At 39.3% G+C, this 25,091-nt stretch overlaps 2 protein-coding genes across 2 annotated transcripts; both read right to left on the reverse strand.

The window, feature by feature from the left end:
• Window positions 1–35: 35 nt before the first annotated feature.
• On the reverse strand, window positions 36–8,751 carry LOC112559627. Its single transcript, XM_025230962.1, has 12 exons — window positions 8,624–8,751; window positions 7,454–7,686; window positions 6,622–6,735; window positions 6,249–6,427; window positions 5,808–5,957; window positions 4,831–5,550; window positions 4,198–4,524; window positions 3,752–3,988; window positions 2,671–3,615; window positions 1,895–2,043; window positions 1,293–1,411; window positions 36–1,078 (listed from the first exon to the last, which is right to left on the reverse strand). Exons 1-12 carry the CDS (start codon window positions 8,641–8,643, stop codon window positions 798–800), a joined length of 3,474 nt encoding a protein of 1,157 aa, XP_025086747.1. The 5' UTR covers window positions 8,644–8,751; the 3' UTR covers window positions 36–797.
• A 2,588-nt stretch (window positions 8,752–11,339) lies between these two features.
• On the reverse strand, window positions 11,340–20,006 carry LOC112559628. The gene is given in 15 exon segments (XM_025230963.1): window positions 11,340–12,272; window positions 12,422–12,540; window positions 12,706–12,854; window positions 13,332–14,036; window positions 14,038–14,277; window positions 14,591–14,827; window positions 15,206–15,532; window positions 16,058–16,630; window positions 16,692–16,745; window positions 16,747–16,827; window positions 17,040–17,218; window positions 17,411–17,524; window positions 18,093–18,325; window positions 19,295–19,389; window positions 19,860–20,006. Coding segments are annotated over 14 exon segments (3,372 nt in total). The 5' UTR covers window positions 19,315–19,389; window positions 19,860–20,006; the 3' UTR covers window positions 11,340–11,931.
• Window positions 20,007–25,091: the final 5,085 nt, after the last annotated feature.

Genomic DNA, 25,091 nt, shown 5'->3' on the forward strand with positions numbered 1-25,091 from the left:
TTGTTGTTATTTAGAAAGAAATATTTTATTTCTTTTACAAGGTAAGGCAAACTGAGTATCCCCGCCTCTCTTTCACTTTATCTCTCTCACTCTCACACATTTATTGTTAGTCAGCACTTTGGCAAAACATCTTTACTCTTATAATGTTCAACTTCCTGTCACAGATTTAATGGCAAGCTGGCACTTTTACATATATATATATAGACATCAAGCAATTTAATCAAGTGAAAAATATTTTACTCGCGGTTAGGTTACACGAATAAATATGAATTACTTCACATTGGAACTAGATGTACTTTAAACAGTGTAGCAAGTTTTAATAATAGACAGCTAAAGTGTGACACATCAGTGTTATACATTGTATTCTACTTTATTCTCCTTTTAAAATCTTCAGGATTATCTGTGTTACAGGCAGTAGTTGATTGCAAAACTAAACTAAAATTAAATTAAGTAACAAATAAGTAAAATTTGAAAGCAAATGTTTTATTATTTAGAGGTGTTCGTGTTTCAAATGTCTGCTAAATAGCTTGTGGTCGATGAGGTAACGAATTTCAATAACAGTTTTGTCATACATTTGACATCATTAAGTACCTTTAGAATATCACAAAGAACCTTTTTACTATCAAACAGAATTTAAAAACTAGAAATAAATGTAACATGAATAAGGAATTTTGTGGTTTTAATGAAGATTATGTCGTCAAATATTTTAAAAAAGATGAGCGAAGCATCTTAGTAAATGATAAGATAAATAACAAAATGTATAAATTGTGAAAATCTATATTTAACTGTTATAAACTCTAGTATACTGGCGTAATGTATCCACCCCATTCTTCCTGTACAGTACCGTTACATAGAGGGGGTGGGAGACTCGTCTCAGAATGAACTGAAGCTTTGTCTTCAGGAACAAGAATAGGATCACCAGAACACAGCTGAGCAGAGTTTCCCAGAGAAGCATAGTGTTCACAGGGTTCAGCCTCGTTTGATTCCTGACAGGACCCGAAGGAGTTGGACAGGTGCAGAGTGCTGTCACCACTGCGTCTAACACCTGGCACGAACCTGATAGTTGTTCCCCTCCTACCTGGTATTCGTCAATAAACATCAAAATAAATATGGAGAAGTTAATCACACGTCAAAATAAGGAACATTTAAATTTTTTTTTAACATCGTGCTATACTTAATATGCAGTACAGCGACAACACTGGAGAAAAATATGGATTTATAAATAGATGAAATAAAAGGTGTTACAGAAGAAACATTGCCGCATTCTCAGGTAGTGATGTAAAGATACGAACCTTTTACCTTCAAGCGACGCCAGAAGTGAACGACAAAAACAATAAGAACGATGACAGCAGCGGCAAGTGGAAGACTGACTCCCACGACTACCGGTACGGTGATGTTGTCGTCACTGTCGCTTGAACAGAAAATAGTTTATAGATAGTACAATGAGGTATAGCATTGTCATAGAGCTGGAATGATCACATCAGCAGTAAGAATATAATGAAATTGTCTCCCTCGATCCAGGTGATGCTTCTGTTTGTTGGACCATTACTTTAATACCACGTCATCGGACCAATTAGCCATGTAAAATTACCAAAAAGATAATGTTCATAGCCATACTAGCCTAAACATGCGCAGATGTTGTTCTGATAGTTGTTCACACATGACACATGCAAAGAAATTATTGTTTGGTAAACAAACGTAAATCCATTTGAAAAGAATCAATGGTCACGTAACAATTTCTTCTCAGCGTCACCAAATATCTATGTTCATTAGTCACTAGATAAAAAGATCCCTAAAACGGTTTCTGGACCTTCAGGCAAATGCCATAGTCGTACTCTGTTCCGCAGAATGAAAATATTGGAAACATTATCAAAGAAATAAGAAATGGAAATACCCATTAGATATGGTTGTTGTTTGTTTAGCTTGTTTGAAACACGCGCTACACTCAGCTGGGTTCGGGCAGACCGCTGAAAACTGTTCACCACCAGGTGGCGTTAGCTTGCTTTCGTCTAATGTTAGCTTTTGGTTTGTCCATGATCCAACCTAAATAAACATTTGACATGGTTTATCGGATTCTGTGAAGAGGGAAACAGTAAATACCCATGAAGCACGCCAGATTCGGCCAAGCTTGGACCAAGCTAAAAATATTGGCCCAAGCTTGGCAGAATCTTGTGTGGTTGCTGGGTAAACGTATAAATACTACAAAATATGCAATATAAAAATGATATTGAAATTGAATTGAAAAATTCATTATATTTACCTAATTTTAGTGAAAATTATGAATACAAATCATACGCTAAAGCTATAGACTCTAATATTTTGGCAAATATCCTCAATCTGGAGTTTGCCGTTTTGTTTAATGTTCTTCCTGTCAAGGAAATTTCCCACTTATGTAAGCCGTGGTGTTTTGTGGTCGGCGAAAGGTTTCCAATGGCGCGTGCAACATTTTTTCACTATTGGAATAAGTTTTTTACTAAAAAAAAAATAATTATGTGAAGAGAGATTTTGAACGGTGCGCAAAATCAAGAAAACTATTGGAGTATATATAGTAGAGTAAAATCTACGCATCGTCTCGAAATTTGAAACTGCTGTCAGGAGAAAATTACTGACAGATGACAAGGACCTTCACGCTACATTATTTGAATCTTTGGTCACTGGCAAAGAACTTACCTCAGTGTATATCACAGCATCTACTGGAGACGTTCTGTCTCGTGTCACCTGTAGAATCTTAAAGCCCACAACCCCGTCTCCGTTGTCATCAAACACCTGTGTACGTTCTCCTCTATTGTACATGTCTAGACGGATGCTCTTCATCGTCTTGACAAGCTCCTCCGAAGTAAAAGCACTGCACAACTGCCTTGCAGCTGATCCGCACAGTTTATTCAAGGTTTGGTTGAAGCCTAGTACAAGAGCATTCACAGCTTGTATGTGAAGTGAAGCTAGAGGATCGTCGACATAATCGGAAGCTATATTTTCTGGACAGAGTCCTGTCTTGCCTTTCCTTTCAAAACTTTTGTCAAAATAACAGTTTTTCCTGGCCTCCCAGAAGTATCTGAGCCAAACATTCTCTGTTTTTGTGGGATCCACAGACGTGAAATAGGTGTGAAAGGACGAGTTGTATAAAACGTCTTGTGAAAGGACCAGCGACCCTTCCAACTTGGTCTTGCCTTGGATTAGCTCCTGGTGTTTGCCCCACGAATCGCTTGCGAGGAAGAGGAAATTGTCATTGGACGTGAGGTCAGGTAAAATGGCGTCCATGACCTTCTCAATGTCTACGTCATAGAGCACGACGATGACCAGCTTGGCAGCACTCTTCTTGCGGAGCTCATCCTTGATCCATTTGTATTCGCTGACATCACTGCGACTAGTAACGGCGATTTTCTGAGCGATGCAGATATTGGTGTAGTTCTGTGTCAACGCTTCTTCAAGCTTTCGCACGAGTCCTTGGGCGTAGTCCGCCATCTTGTCATACATGACCTGGATGTAAGTGGAGTTCAGCTTGACTGCCACGTCCAGCAGGATCTGTGTTTGCACGTCGTCCGCTGGAACCAGACGCATAAAGTAGGGATATTTTACTCTGTCCTTGAGGTCAGAAGAAGTGGAAGAAGCACTCACCTAAACAGACAGTAAGCCTGATTAACTCGGATGTTATGAGACATTGTTTGTTATGTTGCTGAAAATGCAGGAGAAAGTTGAAAGAAATCACATTTAGCACCGCAAGATGTGAAAGCTCTCTGAAAGACAGACGTACCTGTACAAAAGGTCTGCCAATGCCTGTCAATATTTCTGCCGCCGCAATGCTATCGCCACTAAAATAGGCACCCACGTATCCCATAATGTTTGACAGCAAGATGCTGCTGTTGAGGTGGCTAGGGTCAGGCAGGGGCAGACGTCCAGTGTGCAAGTCCAGAAGTCTCTGGCGGACCACGAGAGGACTGCTGCAGGAGTTGAGAAGTAGCAGTCCAATCTTATGACCTGGCAAGATGTCCTGAATTTACAAAAACCAAATACAAACCAGTGCCAATGGGATTTACTTTTAAATGCAGTGTTTTGCTTCTTTGCAAATCACCTCTGATATTCTGCTAAGAAATGTCAGACGACCTCGTAAGTAATCTCTGCTTAGACTGGAACTTTCAGAAAACTTTAAGGGGCTAGCTTATAAAGCAAGTCACACTAAAAATAATAAAAATGTCTTACTGCAAACATTCCTTCTTTTTTGTTTATTTCTTTCACTGCAAACGCCACGGACTGTGCTAAATCCGCGCCTGCAAGTGTTTTAATCTTGCCGCATGTAAGAGATGACAAGGGATTTTTCTCATGTATTGACAGAATTCCGACAATATAAAAATCCCCTTTTATGAAGAGGATCTCATCAGACACGTCTTTCTTGCACTGAAGACAGTCAGTGTTGCAGTCACACTGAGCAGGCAGTCTTTGTGACCAGGACAAAGAACTTCCGTCTTTACTGTAAAAGACTACATCAGACTCTTGGATAATAAGTTTGCTGTCTGCGTATGTCGCAACCTGCAGAAAGTCAAATGATGCATGCAGATATGGAAGACTGATAAAATTGGCAGCTACTAAGTGAAACTGTTTCCGATTCCTGTATTAGACTAGGAGATGTATGAATTCTCTGAACTTGGAAATTTCATCTTTTCAGCGGTTAAAACAATTATCACTTTGAAACGATTATAGGAAATGGCAATCAGTTATTGGCTTGAGATGGCAGAAAATAATAAATAAACTAATACAAATTGTAAAAATAAAATTAAAAAGGAGAAATAAAAGGTCAAGTCCCTGTAGAGATCCTGTCGAAAGTAAAACCAGTACCTGCTTGAATACATAGTGTTTGTCGTTATTTTCTTGAACATTGTAGACTGTGTAGTTGGATTCTCCACCCGTTAATAAGATGTCTCCGTTTTCATCAAATGCGACTGATGTCATGTTGCCAAATTCTGCAAGCTCTGTACTAAACTCGCTAAGGGAAATGGGTGATTTACGGAATGTTGTCAGCAAGCGGCTGCTATCTGATATCAACTCAGTCAAATTTGTGCACAATGAAATATTTGAACCTGAACAGTTTGCTGTGTGTTGTTGCTTCAAGAAAGCTGCCAGGACTGCCGCTGCTTTCAAGTGATACCCCGTGTACAGACTCACAGTCTTCTTCACGCTGTTGACATCCTGCCTTCTACTACTCCAGCAGCCAGACTGAGTAAAGTCACACTGAGTCACCTGCTGAAACAATCTCGCCAGCCAAGGAATTTTTCTCGCATAATCAGTGAAAAGTGTTTGATGTGTCCAAAGGTCGTTCCAGAATGACTGAAATTCGGGCAACGGGAAATAAGGCGGTGACGTCACGAGCGCCCCACGTGCGATGGGCACGATTGTACCCGGGGTGGATTGTAAATTTGTCTGCTGAAGCCCCACAGCTTCTCCGAGAACAAGGCTGACGTAACGCTTGTCGCCCAGCTTCTGTATGAGCCTGCGCAGACTGGAGGAGCTTGCCACAATAACGATGCCCCGCACAAGGCCATTCTGAGAACTTGATATCTGATGAATAGAGTGATTGACTGATTGATTAACTTCAAATTTAATTCTCAAACATTTCTAATATGGTCATTATCTATCTATATATATAAATTGCTTCTTAAGTCTGCTTGCGAAGTTTCCATAAAAGTTCTCCCTTGTTTATCATAAATTACGATGTTTGTATGCTCAGAAAAGTGTTTCATTAAGCAAATGAATGAAGACATACTTGATTAACGAGTTCTATAGCCGTGGAGTCAAATGTGTCGGACTGGATGTCAATTGGCAGACTGACGTACACAGGTATACAGATGTCTCTCTCTTTTGCCAGGCGCCGTAGTTCTCCTGCCACAGAAGCGCCCATAGTTGTCGTCGTCGTAGGCAATGGCAATGTAATTCCATCCCAGCTGTACAAGCAACTGTTCCAGCACCTGACAAGCCAGTTTCACACGATGTCAAAAATTTTCTATCAAATATCCCATTTCAAATACAGAGTGGGAAAAGTCACGATCTGATAAGTTTTTTTTTTTTTAAAATTTCCTCCGAGTCTTTCTTCCTTTTATGTATATACGAAAAAGGTAAAGTATCAAAATTTAATTGAAGCAGAGAAATACAACATTTTAATCTGATTATAACTAGACAAAACAAGTGGATCCAGCTACACGAAAGCAGTTGAACCCATACGTTGATTTTGATACTGTCGAGCAGTAGTCAGGTCTTACCTTGACTTGAATACTGTCGGAGGGAATCACTCGAAAGAAGTTCGGGTACTTTAAGTGACTACTAAGTCCCATACCCGTTGCTGAGCCACTGATCTGCAAGAGGCGCTTGTTGTCGGGGAGAGAACTTAGCCATCTTGAAACAAACTTCACGCCTTCCGTCCTCTCTGGTCCCAGCAATCCTTGAGAGAGTAAAATACAATTATTTATCAGCAAACGTGACGTTCATTAATTAGCACAGAATAAAATAATTGTTCATTGCTAAACTAATGTTTTGTAACAAAATAAAAGTTACAATATTTAAAATATTCATCACCAGTACCTAAATAAGTAAATAAGAAAGGGTTTTATTAACAAATAAGTTCATCAGCTTTACCAAACAAAACTGCAGTGGAATTGGTAGTTTCTTCAACTCTGTATCTGGTTAGAAGTCTCAAAGCTCCATCAAGCGAACGCTCAATAGTTGAACATGTTCGGAAAACGTCGAAACCTATAGAAGAATGGGGAGCAAATGGGTAGAAGAACATGTTCGCTAAATAGAAACTAAACGGTATTCACTTGATTATAAATAATACTTTCTATATCTTGTGATAAACTTAAAGTTTCACATGTCTGTAGAACGTTTACAAAGTTAAAGAGAGAAGATCATTCGTCGTATGCCCCAGGTGGTGCAAATCTTGAATGGAGTAAATAAATTGTTTATAAAGCTCTTTACCATTTCGTACATGACCACAAATACGAGTCAGGCAGCAAATACACTTTACAATGTCTTGTATACTCACATTCGTCCCCTTTTTTTTTATATAAATCATTTGCACACAAACTCGTGCAGCAAATGCAACAATGAGAACAGATATGACAAAGAAGTTTAAGGAACACGCGAAGACCGATTCTCACTGTAGGGGAGAATCCTTGGCCGCTACACCACTTACTGTTACTGTTGTTATTGTTGTCATTATTATTATTATTACTACTACGACTCGCCATTTTCTCCTAACATTAGACTTCTACATTTGTTAAACTTTGCCGCTTGATAAAGCTATTTTAACATTTTAAAAAAGATGTTTTTTTTATAAGGTGACTAAACTCCCTTTGTCCCCAAAATAGACTATGACACAATCGTTACCATTATCTAGACCTCGGCAAACAACAACAAAAAGAGTGTACCCTTGTGTTATAATGTTATAACATCTCGAAAGGGTGCTGACCTATTTTGACCCCAGGAATGTAGTTCCTGTTGTTGAGAGATTGCAGAAACCACGTGACTGCGACGACTTCGTGGATCAGTTCAGGGCTAAATTTACCGCAGGCGCCATTTTCCAGCTCGTTGACGTCAAAGAGACCGCCAAAAATGACGTCACCAGGAATGATCGTCGTCAGCTGCTCTTGGCAGCAGGTTGACCGGAAGACAAGGGCTAGTATCCCAGCAAACACCGTCAGGCTGAAAAAAAGTCAAAATATTTTTAGTTCAAAAGATGCGATATTTGTTGTCGCGTCTTGGTAAACAAATGTCATGTCACAGAACTGTTGTGCTAATCAACACATCACAAGAACGATATGAAGATGTTCGAAGATTTTAAAACTTTCAGGTCTGCTCTTAAATACAAATTTTCTTTGCTCAGAAAGGAATGTTCGTTACTTTGAAAAAAAAAGTAATAGATTAACAGTGTTTCCTTGCATAATAGTATGAAAAAAAGGACATCAATCTATGAAAAAGTAAAATAAAACAAACCAACTAAAACAAAACCAAAAAACCCCCAAACAAATAAACAACAACAACAACAACAACACAAAACAGCAACAATAATAACAAAACAAACAAGAATGAGGATTTTAAAGTTTAAAGAAATCTCAGAAAACAAGAAGACTGGAGTAGATGCGTGCGGTTTAGTTGTCACTCTTATCGCGTGGGTGGGTATCTGAGAGAGTTAAAGAAACGTGTCTACTTCAACGACTGGTTGCACTTCTTTTTCCTCTTATAAGTGTTTGATATGAAGGACATTACTATGCAGATAAAGACAGCGGAAACGAACACAGATAGCGGTGAGGGGTATCTTCAAGACCCAGCCACTCATTCAGACTGACAGCAAGACATGCTTGCGTTAACGAAGATAAAACTGAGAAAATGATATTATCACAGACTTGTATAGCTGTCTGTATGACAGTAAGGTAAACAGAAATAAACAAGAGAAAAAAAAATAAAAACATTGCTAACACACATACTGTTTTTAGCCAGTGTAAAAATAGCCTCAACTTAAAGTGTCTAGTTTATGGTTGCTGGCTGATAAAAGTGTTTCTAAGGAAACTATCAATGCTATAACGTTTTATGTTAAGAAGATAAATTTGCACATGACAATTTTGAGAAACGAAATTCTCACCTTGAAAATACCCTGTCCATTTTTTTAATCGAGTGCAAATTAGACAAGTTGTTTGCTTCACCGATGGACAGGGTGACTAAAGGCCTTTTGCTTTAAGCTGTATACTGAAATAAAATTGAATAAAAAAAATGTCAGCATTACAAATGTCTACATTTTAGGCCGTTAGTTGAAAAACAATTCTTCTGAAGTCACCATCATTAATCCTCTGATATTTTTATGTTTTAGTTTTGTAATTTTTAATTTTTTCGTCTGTTAGCTGGCCTTAATTACTGAGGTATATTGCCATGATAACGAGAAAATATTACAACAAGCGACATCTAGCGAATACTTCAAAAACATTCTTTTATATTTTTAATCAACTACAGTTTTCGCACATTTACATGTAGTTTCTTTAAGTTTCTGTTAAGTGTCTTATATACTGTGTTAATTAATCTATGAATATCTCTTATGTCCATTGAATAAAACGAATGAATAATCTCACTCGTACCTGTAACATCAATGTAAATGACCAGCCATCCTTTGATTAACCAGAATGACAACGATCAAGTCTCCTCACCTTCGCTCTGTTTTCCTCACACAGGTGAAACAAGCTACGCACCCGGTTAGCAAGCTTCCTAGTGATTACCCGCAAAATGCTGTCGAGGCTGGTTTACCCTCGTCTCCTCTGCACCCGGAAGGAAATAGTTTATAAATAAACTGACATTTTGTGAACTGTGCATGGTGGAGAAAATGTGAATGACCATCAAGGACAAATGACTTGTTTCAAGTATCACGAATTACAACTTAGAAGAGCATGAACTGGTGCTAATGGTTAGACATTATTTTAATTGTATCCACCCCAGAACGAATGCATACCAAATTTTCGCCAATCATCTCGCTTTCTGCATTGAAATTAGGAAACAAATTTACTGAATATAATGAATGTTCCCTTTTGTTGGATATAAATGACTGTGTGTATGAAAACAAAGTGGAGGGAAACAAGACTACATGGATAGCAAACTGCATTCATCGATATAGGGGCGACAATTCTGTCAGCCATAGTTAACTACGCGTTGTCGTTCCTGTTATTACACTAGGCGCTAGGTGGGACGTTCATCCCCTTACCTATGGTCCCTGCACTAACACAGCAGCCATCAAACTTACTCGGCAAATAGCCAGTGTCCAAGGATTCAATAAATCTCATTAAAATCGCTCTTGCAGGTCCGGATCCGGAACAAACTTCAACCAAAAATCAGTCCGCCGATGTCAGCGATAAAGTCACGGTAAATAAAGTTCGGTCATGTACAGAACAGTGTACAATATATTACACAGCAATGCAAGAGGATTATGCAAACTTGTTCCATCTCACATTACAATTATAAAACAATATCACAAGCTGCTATAAACGACATTAAACTGCTATATTCTTTGTGCAGAAACAAAAAGATTTGTTAACAAACACAGTCACATAGATCAAAGGCAGCATGGGAAAATTAGAATAAAGTCAACACGAGAAAGCGAACATGTGAATATGGAAAATTTAGCATAAAATGACATCTGCGACTAAGAATCGTTTCTAGTAAAGGTTACAGATGACCTGCAAACTAATAGACGAGGTCACCTAGTCATAAATACCGTCTGTTCGGCCACTAAGCTCTGGATACTTTGAAAAATCTGTTGCCCCATGGGTAATGAAGACACAAGTTGTCATACAGAGTCGCTGTAGGATATTCAGATCACGAGAGAAAGGGTACTTTCGATGCATCTCTGATCAAGGGAGAGCACCTGATGAGCTACGTTACTATAAACTGCATGGCAGCGAGTGGTGTCCCTTTGGTTATTGAACTTTACTGACCTGCCAGCACATAAACTTTACTAGAGCAGGGTAAACCAGCATTAACCTACCTATGGAATCTTGTTGGCAAACGAAAAAAAAAATCAGATACAAATCTATAAACAATCGATTTGTTTTCACCAAAAGAATAATCGATCGATTATCTGTACATCTTTCTACCAAGACCATGAAAGATTATTGAAAGCACAGAAAATCAATCAATCCGCTACAAACATTAGACAAAATATTGAAGACATAAACTGCTACTCTTACTGTAATAAGGGAAAATGGTTTAAGGCCACAAAATATCCCTGTACGGTTAGGCAATCTAATCAAACATGTTATGTGTGTGTGTGTGAGAGAGAGAGGGAGAGAGACAAAGAGAGAGAGGGGAAAAAAGATACTATGAATCAAACATTCAACATTCAGTTTTCGCTTTCACGATTGGAAAGTTGAAGTATGGTACACAACAAGAAATAACATTAAAAAATAAAAATATAAACAAAAACAAAAAACACCACCACCACTTCCTCCCCCAAACCAACTAGGTATGCATCTAAAACTATCATTCACAAAGAAAGATGAAAATTTGATCATGTGTGAAAAATCTTACTGAAACCTTTGTTCAAAAATATTTATTACTTTACAGCTACAATTTTTCAAAATGATTAAATTTAATGGTGAACTGTTTCCAACTTGCACATAGTGTAACAGTTAAAAACATTTGCTTCATACACACAGAAACGTTACAGTCAGACACTTATTTTAAAATAAATCTTAAAACAAAGGTCATCCTATGAAATCTAAAGCTTGTCTTTATTTTCTCCTGGTCCGAAAATAAGAGGGGGGATTAGTGTTTCACGCCGAGCCAGCAACCAAGGCTATATTACGGCAAGCAGCCAGCCCTGTAAACAGATGCCACGTGCAGAGAAAGAACAGCGTGCCCGAAACGAGAGCTGAACCCAGGACAGCCAACCTTCACTGTTTTGGTGACAGGCGCTAACCGTTGCACCACCGGACCACCTAACCGAAAATAAGCAAGAACTGATTTTATTAAGTAATTTGGGTTTCAATAACAATAACACGTTTTCTGGTTTAAACGTCGATGATTTAAGAAAAGACTAACTAAATAAAAAAGTTATGAGGTATTAAGATCCTAGTGTTTATCTTGAGCACGAAACAATACCTGGTCAGAATAAACTACTCATGAAAATAATTCTTTTTTAAAAATTTAGAAAAACTGTACAAAAAGGATCATCAGATAACACAAATCAGTCAACTGAGTGATCAGAACAATGCGCAAAATATGCAAAAAACAATAATTCAGAAAATATACTTTACAGGATGGAATAATATTTATTGCATTTTTACTTCTTATATTAGACCACAAAGTCTCATTTGGCAGTATTGAATAGCCAGCAACAGAGAATTAACCTTTATTTCGATGATTTCAAACAATAATACATAGCCCAGCTCCGAGCGAGATACGAAAGGACTAAATAAAGAAGTGTGTTATAAGTCTGAAAAAAAAAATTCTATTTTGACACAAAAAAACTTTAGTAATTAGGAGTAAGGTATCCCGAACTTCCTTTCTGAGCCGAAACTTTGCAGACTGGAGTCGGGAGGTTCGTCTCACAGCTAACGGCAGGCTTGTCTCCAGCAGCAAGACTTGGAACATTAGAATATCCTCGAGCTTCTGAGTTTCTGAGATAATCGTAGTGTTCAGATGACTCTGCCTCACTGAGTTGTGACCTGACCCGGAAGAGGTTGACAGCTGAGTGGAGATGCCACAGCCTCCAACTCCTGTCATGTATCTGATGGTCCTTCCTTCCCTACCTGATGTTTACCATTTTTGAAAAAAAAAAATATATAATTCTCACTGTCAACAAAAATGTGTTCCTGTTTTACATTTTACAAGAAGGCATTTTATTTAGGCTATCGTTTGTAAATTAGTGTTAAGAAAAAATTAACAAAATGATACAAACCTTTCAACTTCAAGCGACGCCAGAGATAAATGACGAAGACAAGAAGAACGATGACAATGGCGACAAAGGCAAGACTGACCCCTAAGATCACCGGTGTGTTGGTGTTGTCATCATTGGTGCTTGAAAAGAAAAGTTAGACTATAAACAAATATACAGTACAATGGCGCACGTGGATGTAGTACAGTACTTGACGAGAGCAGTAGAAAAAAAAAATGAATGATGTCGTGATGATGTTATGATGATGATGTTATGATCCGACCTGAAGAAATAAGAAACTGGACTACCTAGCAGCCATAGACTGCGTTTGTTCAGTTCTTTTGAAACACGCGCTGCATTCGAGCTGATTCGGACAGACCGAAGAAAACTTTTCACCACCAGGTGGAGTTAGTTTCCTTTCGTCTAAGATGAGCGTTTGATGAGTCCATGACCCGACCTAAATAAATATTTAACATAGCTTAATCATCATGATTAAAATAGAAAAGGTTGATCGAAAGTAGAACAGCAAATTTATTAGACTGAAAGATTTCTTGTGAGGACATTAAGCAGACAAGCTGCTTGTCAAATGGGAATCCTGAACAAGCAGGACTATGGCCTTCTGCTACCTCTGTCTAATTATTGTTTACCTGCTACTTTGATTATACAAAGACAAGAAGTAAATACTTTAAATCTTAATGAGACACTCTCAAACGATGGTAGAGAGCTCTTTGACAGATATTACTAGGGGAACAGAGGGACTGCTAGTGTACGTCTTTGATTATTTATTCAGCTATTGCGCTTCACTGATTTAAACGTTCAAGCAAACGACCTTTGTTGGAAGTGGTTGATGCCAGTGAGTTAGGAGACAGTCACCGATATAAATAGTTTAAATTTGCTGAAATAGCCAAATATTAAAAAATAGCAGAAAACGTACTTCCCTGTACTCCACAGCATCCACTACAGACGTCCTGTCTCGTGTCACCTGCAGGACCGTGAAGCCCACCAGCCCATCTCCGTTGTCATCAAACACCTCCGCGCGCTCCCCTTTGTTGTAAAGATCCAGACGAATCTTCTTTAACGCCTTGACAAGCTCCTCCGAGGTCAAAGCACTGCACAACTGATTTGTGACAGGTCCACATAGCTGGTTTAAGGTCGCGTTGAAGCCCAGTACGAGGGCATTCACAGCTTGGATGTGAAGTGAAGCGATGGGATCTTGAACATAATCAGCGGCTACATCGGCAGGACAAAGTCCTGTTTTACCTTTTCTTTCAAAGCTTTTGTCGAAGTAACAGTTTTTTCTAGCCTCCAAGAAGTATCTGAGCCAAATATTTTCTGTTTGTGTGAGGTTCACTGACTTAAAATAAGACGCAAAGGACAAGTCGTTTGAAACTTCTTGCGTCAGGACAAGAGAACCTTCTAATTTAATCTTGCCTTCGATGAGGTTTTGGTGTCTCCCCCACGAATCAGTGCCCAGAAACAGGAAATTGTCATCAGGTGTGAGGTCAGGAAGGATGGCGTCCATGACCTTTGCAATATCTACGTCATACAGGACGACAATGACCAGCTTGGCAGAACTCTTCTTACGGAGCTCGTCCTTGATCCACTTGTACTCGCTGACCTCCCTCCTAGGAGTGATTGGCGATTTTCTGAGCGATGCAGACGTTGGCGTAGTTTTGTGCCAACGTTTCTTCAACCTTCTGCACGAGTCCTTTGGCGTACTCCGTCGTCTGGTCGTAAATGATCTGGATATAATTAGAGTTTAGTTTCACCGCCAAGTCCAGAAGGATCTGCGCCTGCACGTTGTCTGATGGCACCAGACGCATGAAGTAAGGATATTTTATTCTGTCACTGAGGTAAGGAGACGTGGAGCCAGCACTCACCTGCACAAAGTTATATCTTGTTAAGAAAGATTATTTTATTGTTAGCAAATTTGATATGACGTCCATGAACCCTTTTAACAATATATCAAGAAACGATTCTCTTTCTGCAGACTTTCAGAAGGAAACAGTTGTTACAAAAATTAACATACAGTCAACGATTTTACTAAAGAGGAATAGACATGTAAGCGCTTACAGGAAAAGGGTAAGAACATGACTAATAAAGAGGTAAACAAACTGATAGAGATTATTAGACTTATACTATGACACTTCTGATGGTAATACTATAAAGCAGAAACGCAAAATGAAGTCACACTTGTACAAACGGTCTCCCAACGTCGTTCAAGGTGTCTGCTGCCGCCATGCTGTCGCCACTGAAAAAGGCGCCTACGTATCCCATAATATTCGCTAGCAAAAAGCTGCTGTTGCGGTTGCTGTTGTCCGGCAGCACCAAGCGACCCGAGTGCAGGTCCAGAAGACGCTGTCGGACAAGCAGTGGACTACTGCAGGAGTTGATCAACAGCAGGCCAATCCTACGGTTTGGCAAGATGTCCTGCATTCACACGAACAAATGATGGATTGAAAGCAGTATTCAGAAACAGTTTTTTTTTTTTATGGTTGAAAAGAGAAAGTAGAAAGAAGCCTTGAGAGGCTGACATCCATATTACTTTAACCTCTTACCAAAAGTTATATAATAAGTCAGATTTGTTTTCACAGGATGTTTACAAGTTTGAAAAGATCATTGCTTAGCAATCCACTCGTTCACAGAATGGCTGTCGCCATTGTTGTATCTTAAGCAAGAATTTAAGCTTTAGATTAAGCTTACTATTCTAAAATAATGTAAATAAAGGAAATGAGGACTAAAGTAAAGGCATAAATCAAAAAAATGATTTGAAAAGCATGCTAATCTGGAAAACATGCGTCTATACACCTTAAACATTCCTTCCTTTTTGTTTATTTGTTTCACTGCAAAAATCAAGGACTCGGCTAAGTCCGCGCCTGTGATGGTTTTGATCCTGTGGCATTTCAGGGCCGACTGAGTGCTTTTCTCATGTATTGGCAGAATGCCAACGATATAAAAATATCCTTCCATGAAGACGACGTCATTAGCGACGTCATTGACGCACTGAAGACAGTCGTGGTTGACGTCACACTGAGCGAGCGGTCGTTGTGCCCAGGTCAAAGGTGACCCAGCTTCAGTATAGAAAACTGTGTCAGACTCGCTGATCGTTAGCTTGTCGTCTGCGTATGTCGCTACCTGCAGAAAGACAAGTGATGTTTACAGACTGGTGGGAGGATGATACTAACTGGCAGTTGAACTTTGACATGTCAGACGCTTATCATTTCAAGATAATAACATTGAAACAACAATGTGTAAGCGATCCCTACAGGGAAGATTTTATTCTTAAAAGGTTTGTTTGAAGCAACCACTGATTGCAACAATCATCGCTTGAATTCCTAAGGAAGACTACACACTTAAGGGATGGAATAGAGACTGTTGTTTCCCCTGGGGTAAAAAATAAACATGAAGTAGTGCCCACGGAGTCTCGACACTATAACTTCAAGACAAGACGCTTTTTCTTGAGTTTTCCATTTTGTCCTGGGGAGGCGACTTACTCGCGCTTCATAACTACTGCTCCAGAAGGTTTCCATCTACACTGCTGTTACATACTATATAAAATGTAGCAAACGTGGTTCTGAGATGAGAAAGTGTAAAATATACAGCGAAGAAGGACTTTAGTAGATTAATTACTGAATGGTGTATGTCGAGGCTGAGGCATACCTGTTTGAAAATTAAGTCTCTGTTGTCTTCCTGAACATTGTAGACAGCATAGTTTTTGTCCCGATAATTGATATCCCCATTTTCATCGAATGTAACTGTAACATTGGCAAATTCTGAAATCTCATTCCTGAACTCGCTAAGTAAAATGACAGAGTCATTCAACGTTTGCAGTAGGGAGGTACGATCTGATATCAGTTTAATCAAATCTTGGCACAGCGAGGTATTTGAACCTGAACACCTTGCCGTGTGTTGTTGCTTCAAGAAAGCTGCCAGAACAGCCGCTGCTTTCAAGTGATACCCCGTGTACAGACTCACAGTCTTCTCCACGCTGTAGACATCCTGCCTTCTCCTATCCCAGCAGTCAGACTGTGTGAAGTCACACTGAGCCACCTGCTGAAACAATCCCGCCAGCCAAGGAATTCTTCTTGCATAATCAGTGAAAAGTGTTTGATTTGTCCAAAGGTCGTTCCAAAATGACTGAAATTCTGGCAACGAGAAATAAGGCGGTGACGTCACGAGCGCTCCACGTGTGATGGGTACGATTCTACCCGTGGTGGATTGTAAATTTGTCTGCTATAATTTTCATAGCCATGGCCTCAAACGTAGCTGACCCGCTGTCAACAGGCAGACTGACGTACACAGGTACACAAATATTTCTGTTCTTTGCCAGTCGCCGTAGTTCTTCTGCCACGAGAGCGTCCATAGTTGTCGTCGTCGTAAGCAATGGCAATGTAATTCCATCCCAGCTGTACAAGCAGCTGTTCCAGCACCTTGGAAACAAATTCAAAGAGTGACTACCAGCCTTGCATGAAAAATCGATGTAATAACTACATCTGAAAAACACAACGACCTGAAAAGGTTAGGGGATGACCTTTACCTTAATTCGAATTCAACAATCCAAGGATTTATTCGTTATATGGACAATCCACAAACTTAGCTGACTCAGTTACATGTAATATAAATGAGAACAGCTGGATCCTACCTTGACTTGGGTGCTGTCGGATGGAATCACTCGAAAGAAGTTGGGGTAGAGAGCGTTGTTGCTAAGCTCCATACCCGTGGCTGACCCGCTGACCTGCAAGAGGCGCTTGTTGTGAGGAAGAGAACTCAGACATCTTGACGTGTACATAGCGCTTTCAGTCCCGTCTGGTCCTAGCAGACCTGAGAAAATTGCAATAATTATTTATTTACAAATGTGTGTGTGTGTGCATTTGTCGAAGAAAACTTAGGAGATTGGGTGAGAGAGTTTCTCTTTTTTTCGCTGTCTTTATATTCTTGGTCCTCATCAAAATTTTCATACCGAGTTTATTTACAATCTAAAGTATAAAGTATAAATAAAAAACAAAACATTACCAAACAAAATTTTTGGGGGGCTGACTGCAGCTCCAACTCTGTAGTCAGTAACGAGTTTCAAAGCCCCATCGACCGATCTCTCAGTAATTGCGCATGTCCGGAAAACGTCGAAACCTTGCAGACAATGACAAGAGATAAATGGGCCGAGAAGCTATCTCGAAAATAGAATGAAACACTTTTGATAATAAAGGAATCAAGTGTCACCACTAAAATTTGTGCCAAGAATAAACACTAACTATGGAGTCAAAGAGGAGAGAGGCAAAATCAAAACAAATCAAGCTTGATCATAAAACCGATTTTTGAAATTGTATGTGCTGTTATTGGTTTGTGTTATATTTATAATCTTAAAAATATAATACACAACTTAAAAATATGAATATCGAAGAAATTTTTTTATTAATTTTTCTATTAATTTTTTCCGAAAGAGTCTTGATGGTAAAGCTGTATCTTAATATTAACAATGTTTTCCGTAGACATTGCTAATGCTATATTGCTCAAACTGTTTCAATAGGTTTTTTTAAAAAAAATACCTTGCTTATCTTCACCTCCATTCCTTTCAAAATAGGATTAAAAAGTAGAAAAATATCTTATGACACTTAAACCTTGCTCTTTATAAACACTCAGCCCGCTAATGTATCAGCGGGTCTTGTTTACACGAGCATGACCAGAAAACACTGCTGACCTATTTTGACCCCAGGAATGTAGTTCCTGTTGTTGAGTGATTGCAGAAACCACGTGACTGCGACGACTTCCTGACTTGATTGCGGGCTGAATTTACCGCAGGCGCCATTTTCCAGCTCGTTGACATCCAAGAGGCCGCCAAAAGTGACGTCACCAGGAAGGACCGTCAGTTGATCTTGGCAGAATGTTGGGTGAAAGAGAAGCGCCAAGATGCCAAGCACAGCGACTGTCAGACTGAAGCAAGTCAGAATTGTTTGTTAGTAAGACACTTGAGATAATATTCTAACGACGTGTGAAAAATAAATGTCATGTCACAGAACAGGACATCAGTGAAGTCTGCCATGTTGTTGGGACACCACCTTAATTAATTTGCCGTGAGATCGTATTCGAGGTGTTAACAAATTCAAATCGCTATTTGTTTTTGTTTTTTTATATATATATAAAGTCAGTTACTTTTTACTGAAAGTGCTTGCAGGTGAAGATAGGCTAGAAGACAATACACCGCTGTCACGCAACACGCGACCTTGTCTATGTGTTTGTTCAGATGTGGTGTATATATATATTTTCAATACGATATTAATAAATTTTTGAAAAGTTAGCTGCAAGCGGACATCCTCCCACTCCGGATTTTCCCCGCTCAGAGCAAAAAGCAAGGAAACCGGTTAGAAGTGCGATCTTAGTCACCTCCCTTCTACTTAGTTGAATATTTTTTGTGTCCACTCTTCTGATTCGTCACACTGTCACCTTCTACAGAGATGTGATATGAAGCATCACGCATATATTTCAGACAACATTAGTAAAAATTGTCCTAGGAAAACAACCACGGCCAACAACAACAACAACAACAACAACAACAACAACAACAACAACAACAACAACAACAACAACACAGAAAAAGGAACTATAACCGTAAAATGTAAATCAGACTCATTTGTCACACTTCGTACTTGTTGTTTAATCTCAATCTCACTTTGAGTGAATAGAATAAGCAAACGATTAATATATCATTGAGAAATAAAACAAACTTAGTTCGTAGTTTTATTTTCATACTTAAGTTAGCGTGTATAAAAAGCCTCCAGTACAATCTACTACCATATTCATTGTCAAGTATAAACTGTTTCAGACAACAGTATACACGCTATAGCGTCTTCTGAGAAATTTTTTCTCTTAATATTTAGAAACCAACGAGAAAAACAGACTTACCTTCCCGGTGTGATATCCATTTCCCACCTGAACTAGTGGAAATTGAGTAAGTAATAGCTAGCCCACCTGTTGGTCTTCTATGCATAGTCCATACGCTGAAATAAATTGAAAAGAAAACAAAACAGAATTAAACAGCAAATGAATAAGATCAAGAATTTTTTGAATAGCTCTCTCGACCTAAAGTCACATCAGGAAACTTTTCATATTTTCATGTTTTCCTCTTGCAACTTGTAATATTACCGGTGGATGTTAATCATCTGCCAACAGCCTCAGCAGGTGATATTCAGAGAGTACTAGTCAAGACTGTGTCCGTATTTTTACAGAGTACATTAATTAATTGCTAGATATGTCTGTTGAGTCCCAGGCATCAGGAGGTCTCACAAAATGCTAGCAGCCTCTCTTGTCTTGCAGTAAACAGTAAACATTTTGAAACACTTGCAGTCTGATGTTGTGCAGTCCTTACACTCACAGACAGCGACAGTATGTTTCTCGTCCTCCTCACGTGATCTGCACATCAACACCTTAGTAGTCTACGTTTTCACCTGTGAAACAAAGACTCTCATACCTGTTTCATCAACTTCTCTCCAACAGAACCACACAGTCTTCACTATTTCCTTTGTCACAAAAGATGTGTGCTCTCTTTGTCACAGGCGGAACTAGACATGGAGACCAAACACGCCTGTCATCAGGTTTAAAAATTGTCAAGATTGTTTTCCCCGTCTGTGTCTGACCCGGAAATAAATTACATATAAATAAACGACTTGGCCTGCTTGTACATTGTAAACAGGTTAGTCCTTGCTTATAGAATAGTTCCAGTAAATCCACATGCATGTCAAGTTTTCTTTCTTTCATACAAACTGTTACTGTACAAAATCTTTTATATAAACGGTTGCAGTTAAAAATCTCACAATTTCTCCTACTTTATTACTTTGTGCTGTGTTTTTAGAGTTAAATCAGGAAACAGATGATAAGGGAGGAGGGGGGGGGGCAGCAGCCGCCGCATAAAGATACTGAAGAGGTCAGAATGTGAACATCGTTCACTGTCAGCATGGAGTTTGACCCTCACCCTTCAAAGCCGAGCACCCACGCCACTGTTCTTCGGAGAAAATGTTTGTCAACAAAATTAGTTCAAGGTTAGATACGACAAAAAAAAAAAAAAGTAAGAGTGTGTCTGTGTCCGTGCGTGATATCATCAGTCTCCAATCAATTTATCACTTTCACGAAACACGGAGTCTCGGCTTGTTTCAGGATGTTTATGTTTGTCTGTGCACGCACTATGCCGTGTAGTGTGTTACTGTTTTTTAATGCAATGCTCTCCCTGTCACCTTTTAAAACAGAACTGTTTCGTGACAATGCATCGTTTCGTTGTGCCCCTTTTATCCATCACATGAAAAAGATTAGCAAGAGCTGTGTCCTGTAACACCAACAATACCCACAAAACACACTCCATTTACAAGCCACTCAGGACAGTTACACCTCCAGTTGATAATCAAGGCCATGGACGATGTTCTTGTCATCGCATGTCCGTGTCTCCTTATTCACACACAAACGTGCCCTTAGGGTCTACTAATGATATGAAATGTATGAACAATTTTCTGCTGGAAAATAAAACCCCATTCAAACGCTTATTAAATCGTAACTTATTTCTATAAAATTAAGTTTGATGTTTGTTTATGTAAACTATGAACTTCCTATTGAAAGCTGTAATAATTACAAAAAACTCGTTTTTACTGTCTGAGAGTTAGGTCTAAGACTGTTTTATCAACAACAGTGTGCAGTCGGGCGAAATGATTGCTTCAATGTCAATGATTACCTTGACAGAATTTGTAAAACAAAATCGAATGTTCACTCTTTGATCGCGTTTTGTCGCTGATTCATACGGAAGGATGGTTTTCATACCCGACATTACAAACTGCTGCAAGATTGCTTGTCTCATTAATGTTTGCAAGTTAAGACAGACTAGCAGACAACATGCCGCTCTCCCGTAGCACGCCAACTAGTCTAAATGTGTTCGGTCAGATAATTAGGACCTGCAGACAAAAAGTGATTAACTGGAATATTGGAAGACGTTCCTGAAAAATTTCGAAGTCAATTATGTCTCCCTGCGAGAGAGAGCGCGCGCGCACGCGTGCATATGCGTACGTACGTGCGTGTGTGAGTGCGTGTGCGTCTTTTGTGTGTGTGTGCGCGTGCTGGCGGGTACAGTGAAGCACGTACCCTTTGCCGGCAGAATTCCAGGATTTTTTCACCTATCTATTCGCAAGCAGTTTGATGAACCTCAGACTTTTTTGGGAATGAGAGCGGTAATTTAATTGCTTATGTTCGTTAATGGAGCAAATCCGCACATTATCCAGTTATTACTTAATAAAACATGACTACAGAAAAGTGGGAAAAGTTTCCTGCACTCTTTAAAGTTCCTGTTACCTTACTGGGAAAGTGCGTGTTGCACAGGCGTAACACACGACCATATTGTTGCCGACAGAACAGATTAACTAAGCAGGCTTTAGAGGGGATGTTGAATGACAAACATCATTATCGTGTCGGTAATGCCGGGTAAACTGTTTGCTTCGCTGAGTTTGCAACTCTTCATTAATGAACAAAACAAGTGACTTCTTTTGACATATTCTTCAGCGACCGCTCTTCTGTAATGTTATCAGCGTTGTCATGGCAACATGGCATTCGTGTAAAACCAAACATCCTACTGCCTCCTTTGTTTGATGATTATCTCCGCTTGTTTCTTGTCGATCATCGAGGATTATTTTCGTTGTTGTCAAGCATCGGCGGTGGCAAAACAACGATTATCAGGAAGACAGGGTTGACTTGTTTGTTTGAATGCAGGGTTTACTTGGAGGACGCCACAGGAAATCGTGAACTGCCAGCATTTCCAGAACTCTGTCATATTAACTGTGTATTATCTTAACAGTCAATGGCTAGAAGGCAGTCCTTTTGGCTTGTGGATTCGCAATACTTTTATTTCACTCCTACAAGTTCCACCAGACCCACCCCACTAAGATCACTTATCTGCAAGAGGTAAGTGGGTCAAGGCAGATGTGTCACCTTGTTTGGTGTGTAACCTTTCACCCTTTAAACATCGGTATGTGCGAGATAAGTGAATATATTCCTAGAAGAAATGTTTTCAGGTTTCGTGAAAAGTCCTTGAAGGTGTTTGTTCTCCTCACACCGATATGACTTCCCCATATGGCGGATTCCCTGCCGTGAACCCTCAACTGAGGTCACAGGACAATAAGCCATCGGGTGGATTGTGTTTCACACAAACGATTTTCTCCATTCCTCTATAATCTCTAAACCCAGGGCAATGTTCTTGAATCAAACATGTAGGAGAAAGAATTATAAAATATCTCTTGTAGTTGTAAAAAAATGGGCATAAGAAATATAAACTCTTATTTGATCAAGCTGACAGTTGATGTGCGTTGCAATAAAATGTGAGTCTTAAAGGCTGAGTTGAAAATAAACCAAAATGGTGTCAGGTTAATAGAACATAGCTCTGTAGCTAGTTTGTCACAAACGTTTCTTCTGATAGCAAAAAAACAAAACAAAAAAAAAAACACAGAGACGTGAGGATAACATGTTTGCCTTGACATAGATCTTACGGCATGGAAGGCCTTGAGCATGTTGCTCACACTCACGAGTACATAGAAAGGACAACAAGAAGCTCACTTTGAGACATTGGTACATGAAGTCTTGACAAGTGAGGATTCCGTGTTCAGAAGCTTGTGCCTTGCTAAAGAACCAAGTACTAGTCATGCAAGATTTCAAGAATTGGTGTCATGTGATGAGCTAAATGTACTCACTTCAGCAGATTGCTGTTTAGTAGGTTGTGTTATTTTCATTTGTCATTTCGGCTTGTTTTTTCTATTCAGGTCAGCTTGACCACTCCTATTCAAGTTTATTCTCTCAGAGAGAGAACACTCACACACACATGCGCACTCACACACACAGCTCTTACAAAAACTCTATCATTCTATGCGTAACATATCTGAAATGATCAAATTAATTTATCAAATATACATTTAATCCTAATGATTTTTGCTCCTTTTGCCATCTTAGTGCAGATTTCTTTTTTATTATTTCTTGTGTTTAAATCCCTTTATTAAATTTAGCAAATCAATCTTCTTAGCTGCTTCATTGCATGCACTAAGCTATTTCTCAATATCCTGTCTCATGGTCTGCAAAATAAACAGAGGTATGTATTTAACATCTAAAGCTTTAGTTTTGCAACATGTTTATTAAAACGTTCATCTCTGAATCCTACTATTTAATTGTTGGTTTCCAATTTTTTTTGCGTGGAAAAGGATTTGCTTATGTAAGATGAATTCAACATGAGTATTTGAATCTACATTTATGCTAAATGGTGCCAACGAGCAGGTTGTTTACACCGCTTACCCTAGTCCTGAGTCGCAGTCCCCTGTCAGGTTTATGAATTAGACATTAGGATTATCTTCTCTATGGGACGATTATGATGGCAGTTTTAATAGCAATGTCTTGTTTTCTCTAATTCCTTTTTGCTTCGTACTCCTCTGCCTGACCCCTGACCAGTGATTCCTTCACAATCCGAAATAGCAAGGCCACGACACTCTATGGCCAGTCATGACTTCCTGCAATTTCCTTTGTCGAGTATATGTATGTGTAAGTCCCCGTGATATGTGAAAGTCTGTCATTTTCTGATTTCTTCATCATCAATCATCATCATCATCATCATGCACCTTATATTCCACGACTCCATGGTGTTAACATCTTTTGGTCCTTTGGGATTTTGTAGACTTACATCTCACTAAGCATTTTTTTAACTCAAATTTTGAAAACTAAAATAAAGTGTGCAACTCTGCCCAAATTAGAAAATACAATGTTGTCTGGTGGACCTTCAGGATACAAACCTCAGTCAGTAACATATAATCAGATATCGCCTGTACAAATTATTTGCTTTGGAATGAACTTAATTCTAGGTTTATGCGCACAATTGAATTTTTTGTTTGGATTTAATTTAATATACGTGGCCATAATAATGGCCATAATAACATATCGTAGTGGTTGCTGGACTCGCACGACAAATTTCATGAATGTTTCACTGGTACATTTCAATAAAGTGAATACCGGACACAAGAGAAGACAATCAGACACGTGACATTTCGCTGAAAACTGCACCGACTGTTCTGAGTCTCTGTCAAAAGAATTTTCTGGAACAAAATTCTCAAGGGAAATACCTGTTAGTGCAGTTCAACACACATCACTGGTCACAATGATTGTGTCACTCGGCTTTATGAACGACTACAGTCCTGGGCGTATCAAGGGCAACCATCTCAGTTCGTTCGTTGTGCCGATCCTTGGCGGAGGTCGTAGAGGACAGAGTCGCGTGTGCAGGCAGCAAACGTTGGTTTTCTACACTTTGGCTGAGACACAACCGCTTCATTTACTTCCCATCTTGCCCAGAACAACCCAGCAGGACAAGGGCAGGTCACTCTACCGGGAGTTAAGGAAAGGGAGGAGTGATGTGAGTGCGCTCCCCTGCCAGGGGGAGACATGCGTGCATGAAGACAAAAGTATGCGCTGTTCAGAGAAGAAATGATCGTTAATTTACATTCCTTAACATTTACCTCCCTGTTGCCATGATGTAGGATGAATGGAGAGGGTAGGTCTTGGACTGTTTCATGCCCATGCGTCACGTGCTCGCCTCAGTTTCAGTTATAGTCACGTTGTTTTCACGTGTAAATGAACGACGATGGAATTTAGTTAATTTAATTAGAGCAGCGAGAAAAGAGAGATGATCTGTGTGAGTGGC

The sequence above is a fragment of the Pomacea canaliculata genome, linkage group LG3, assembly GCF_003073045.1.
Source record: "Pomacea canaliculata isolate SZHN2017 linkage group LG3, ASM307304v1, whole genome shotgun sequence".
In the NCBI taxonomy this organism is placed as follows: domain Eukaryota; kingdom Metazoa; phylum Mollusca; class Gastropoda; order Architaenioglossa; family Ampullariidae; genus Pomacea; species Pomacea canaliculata.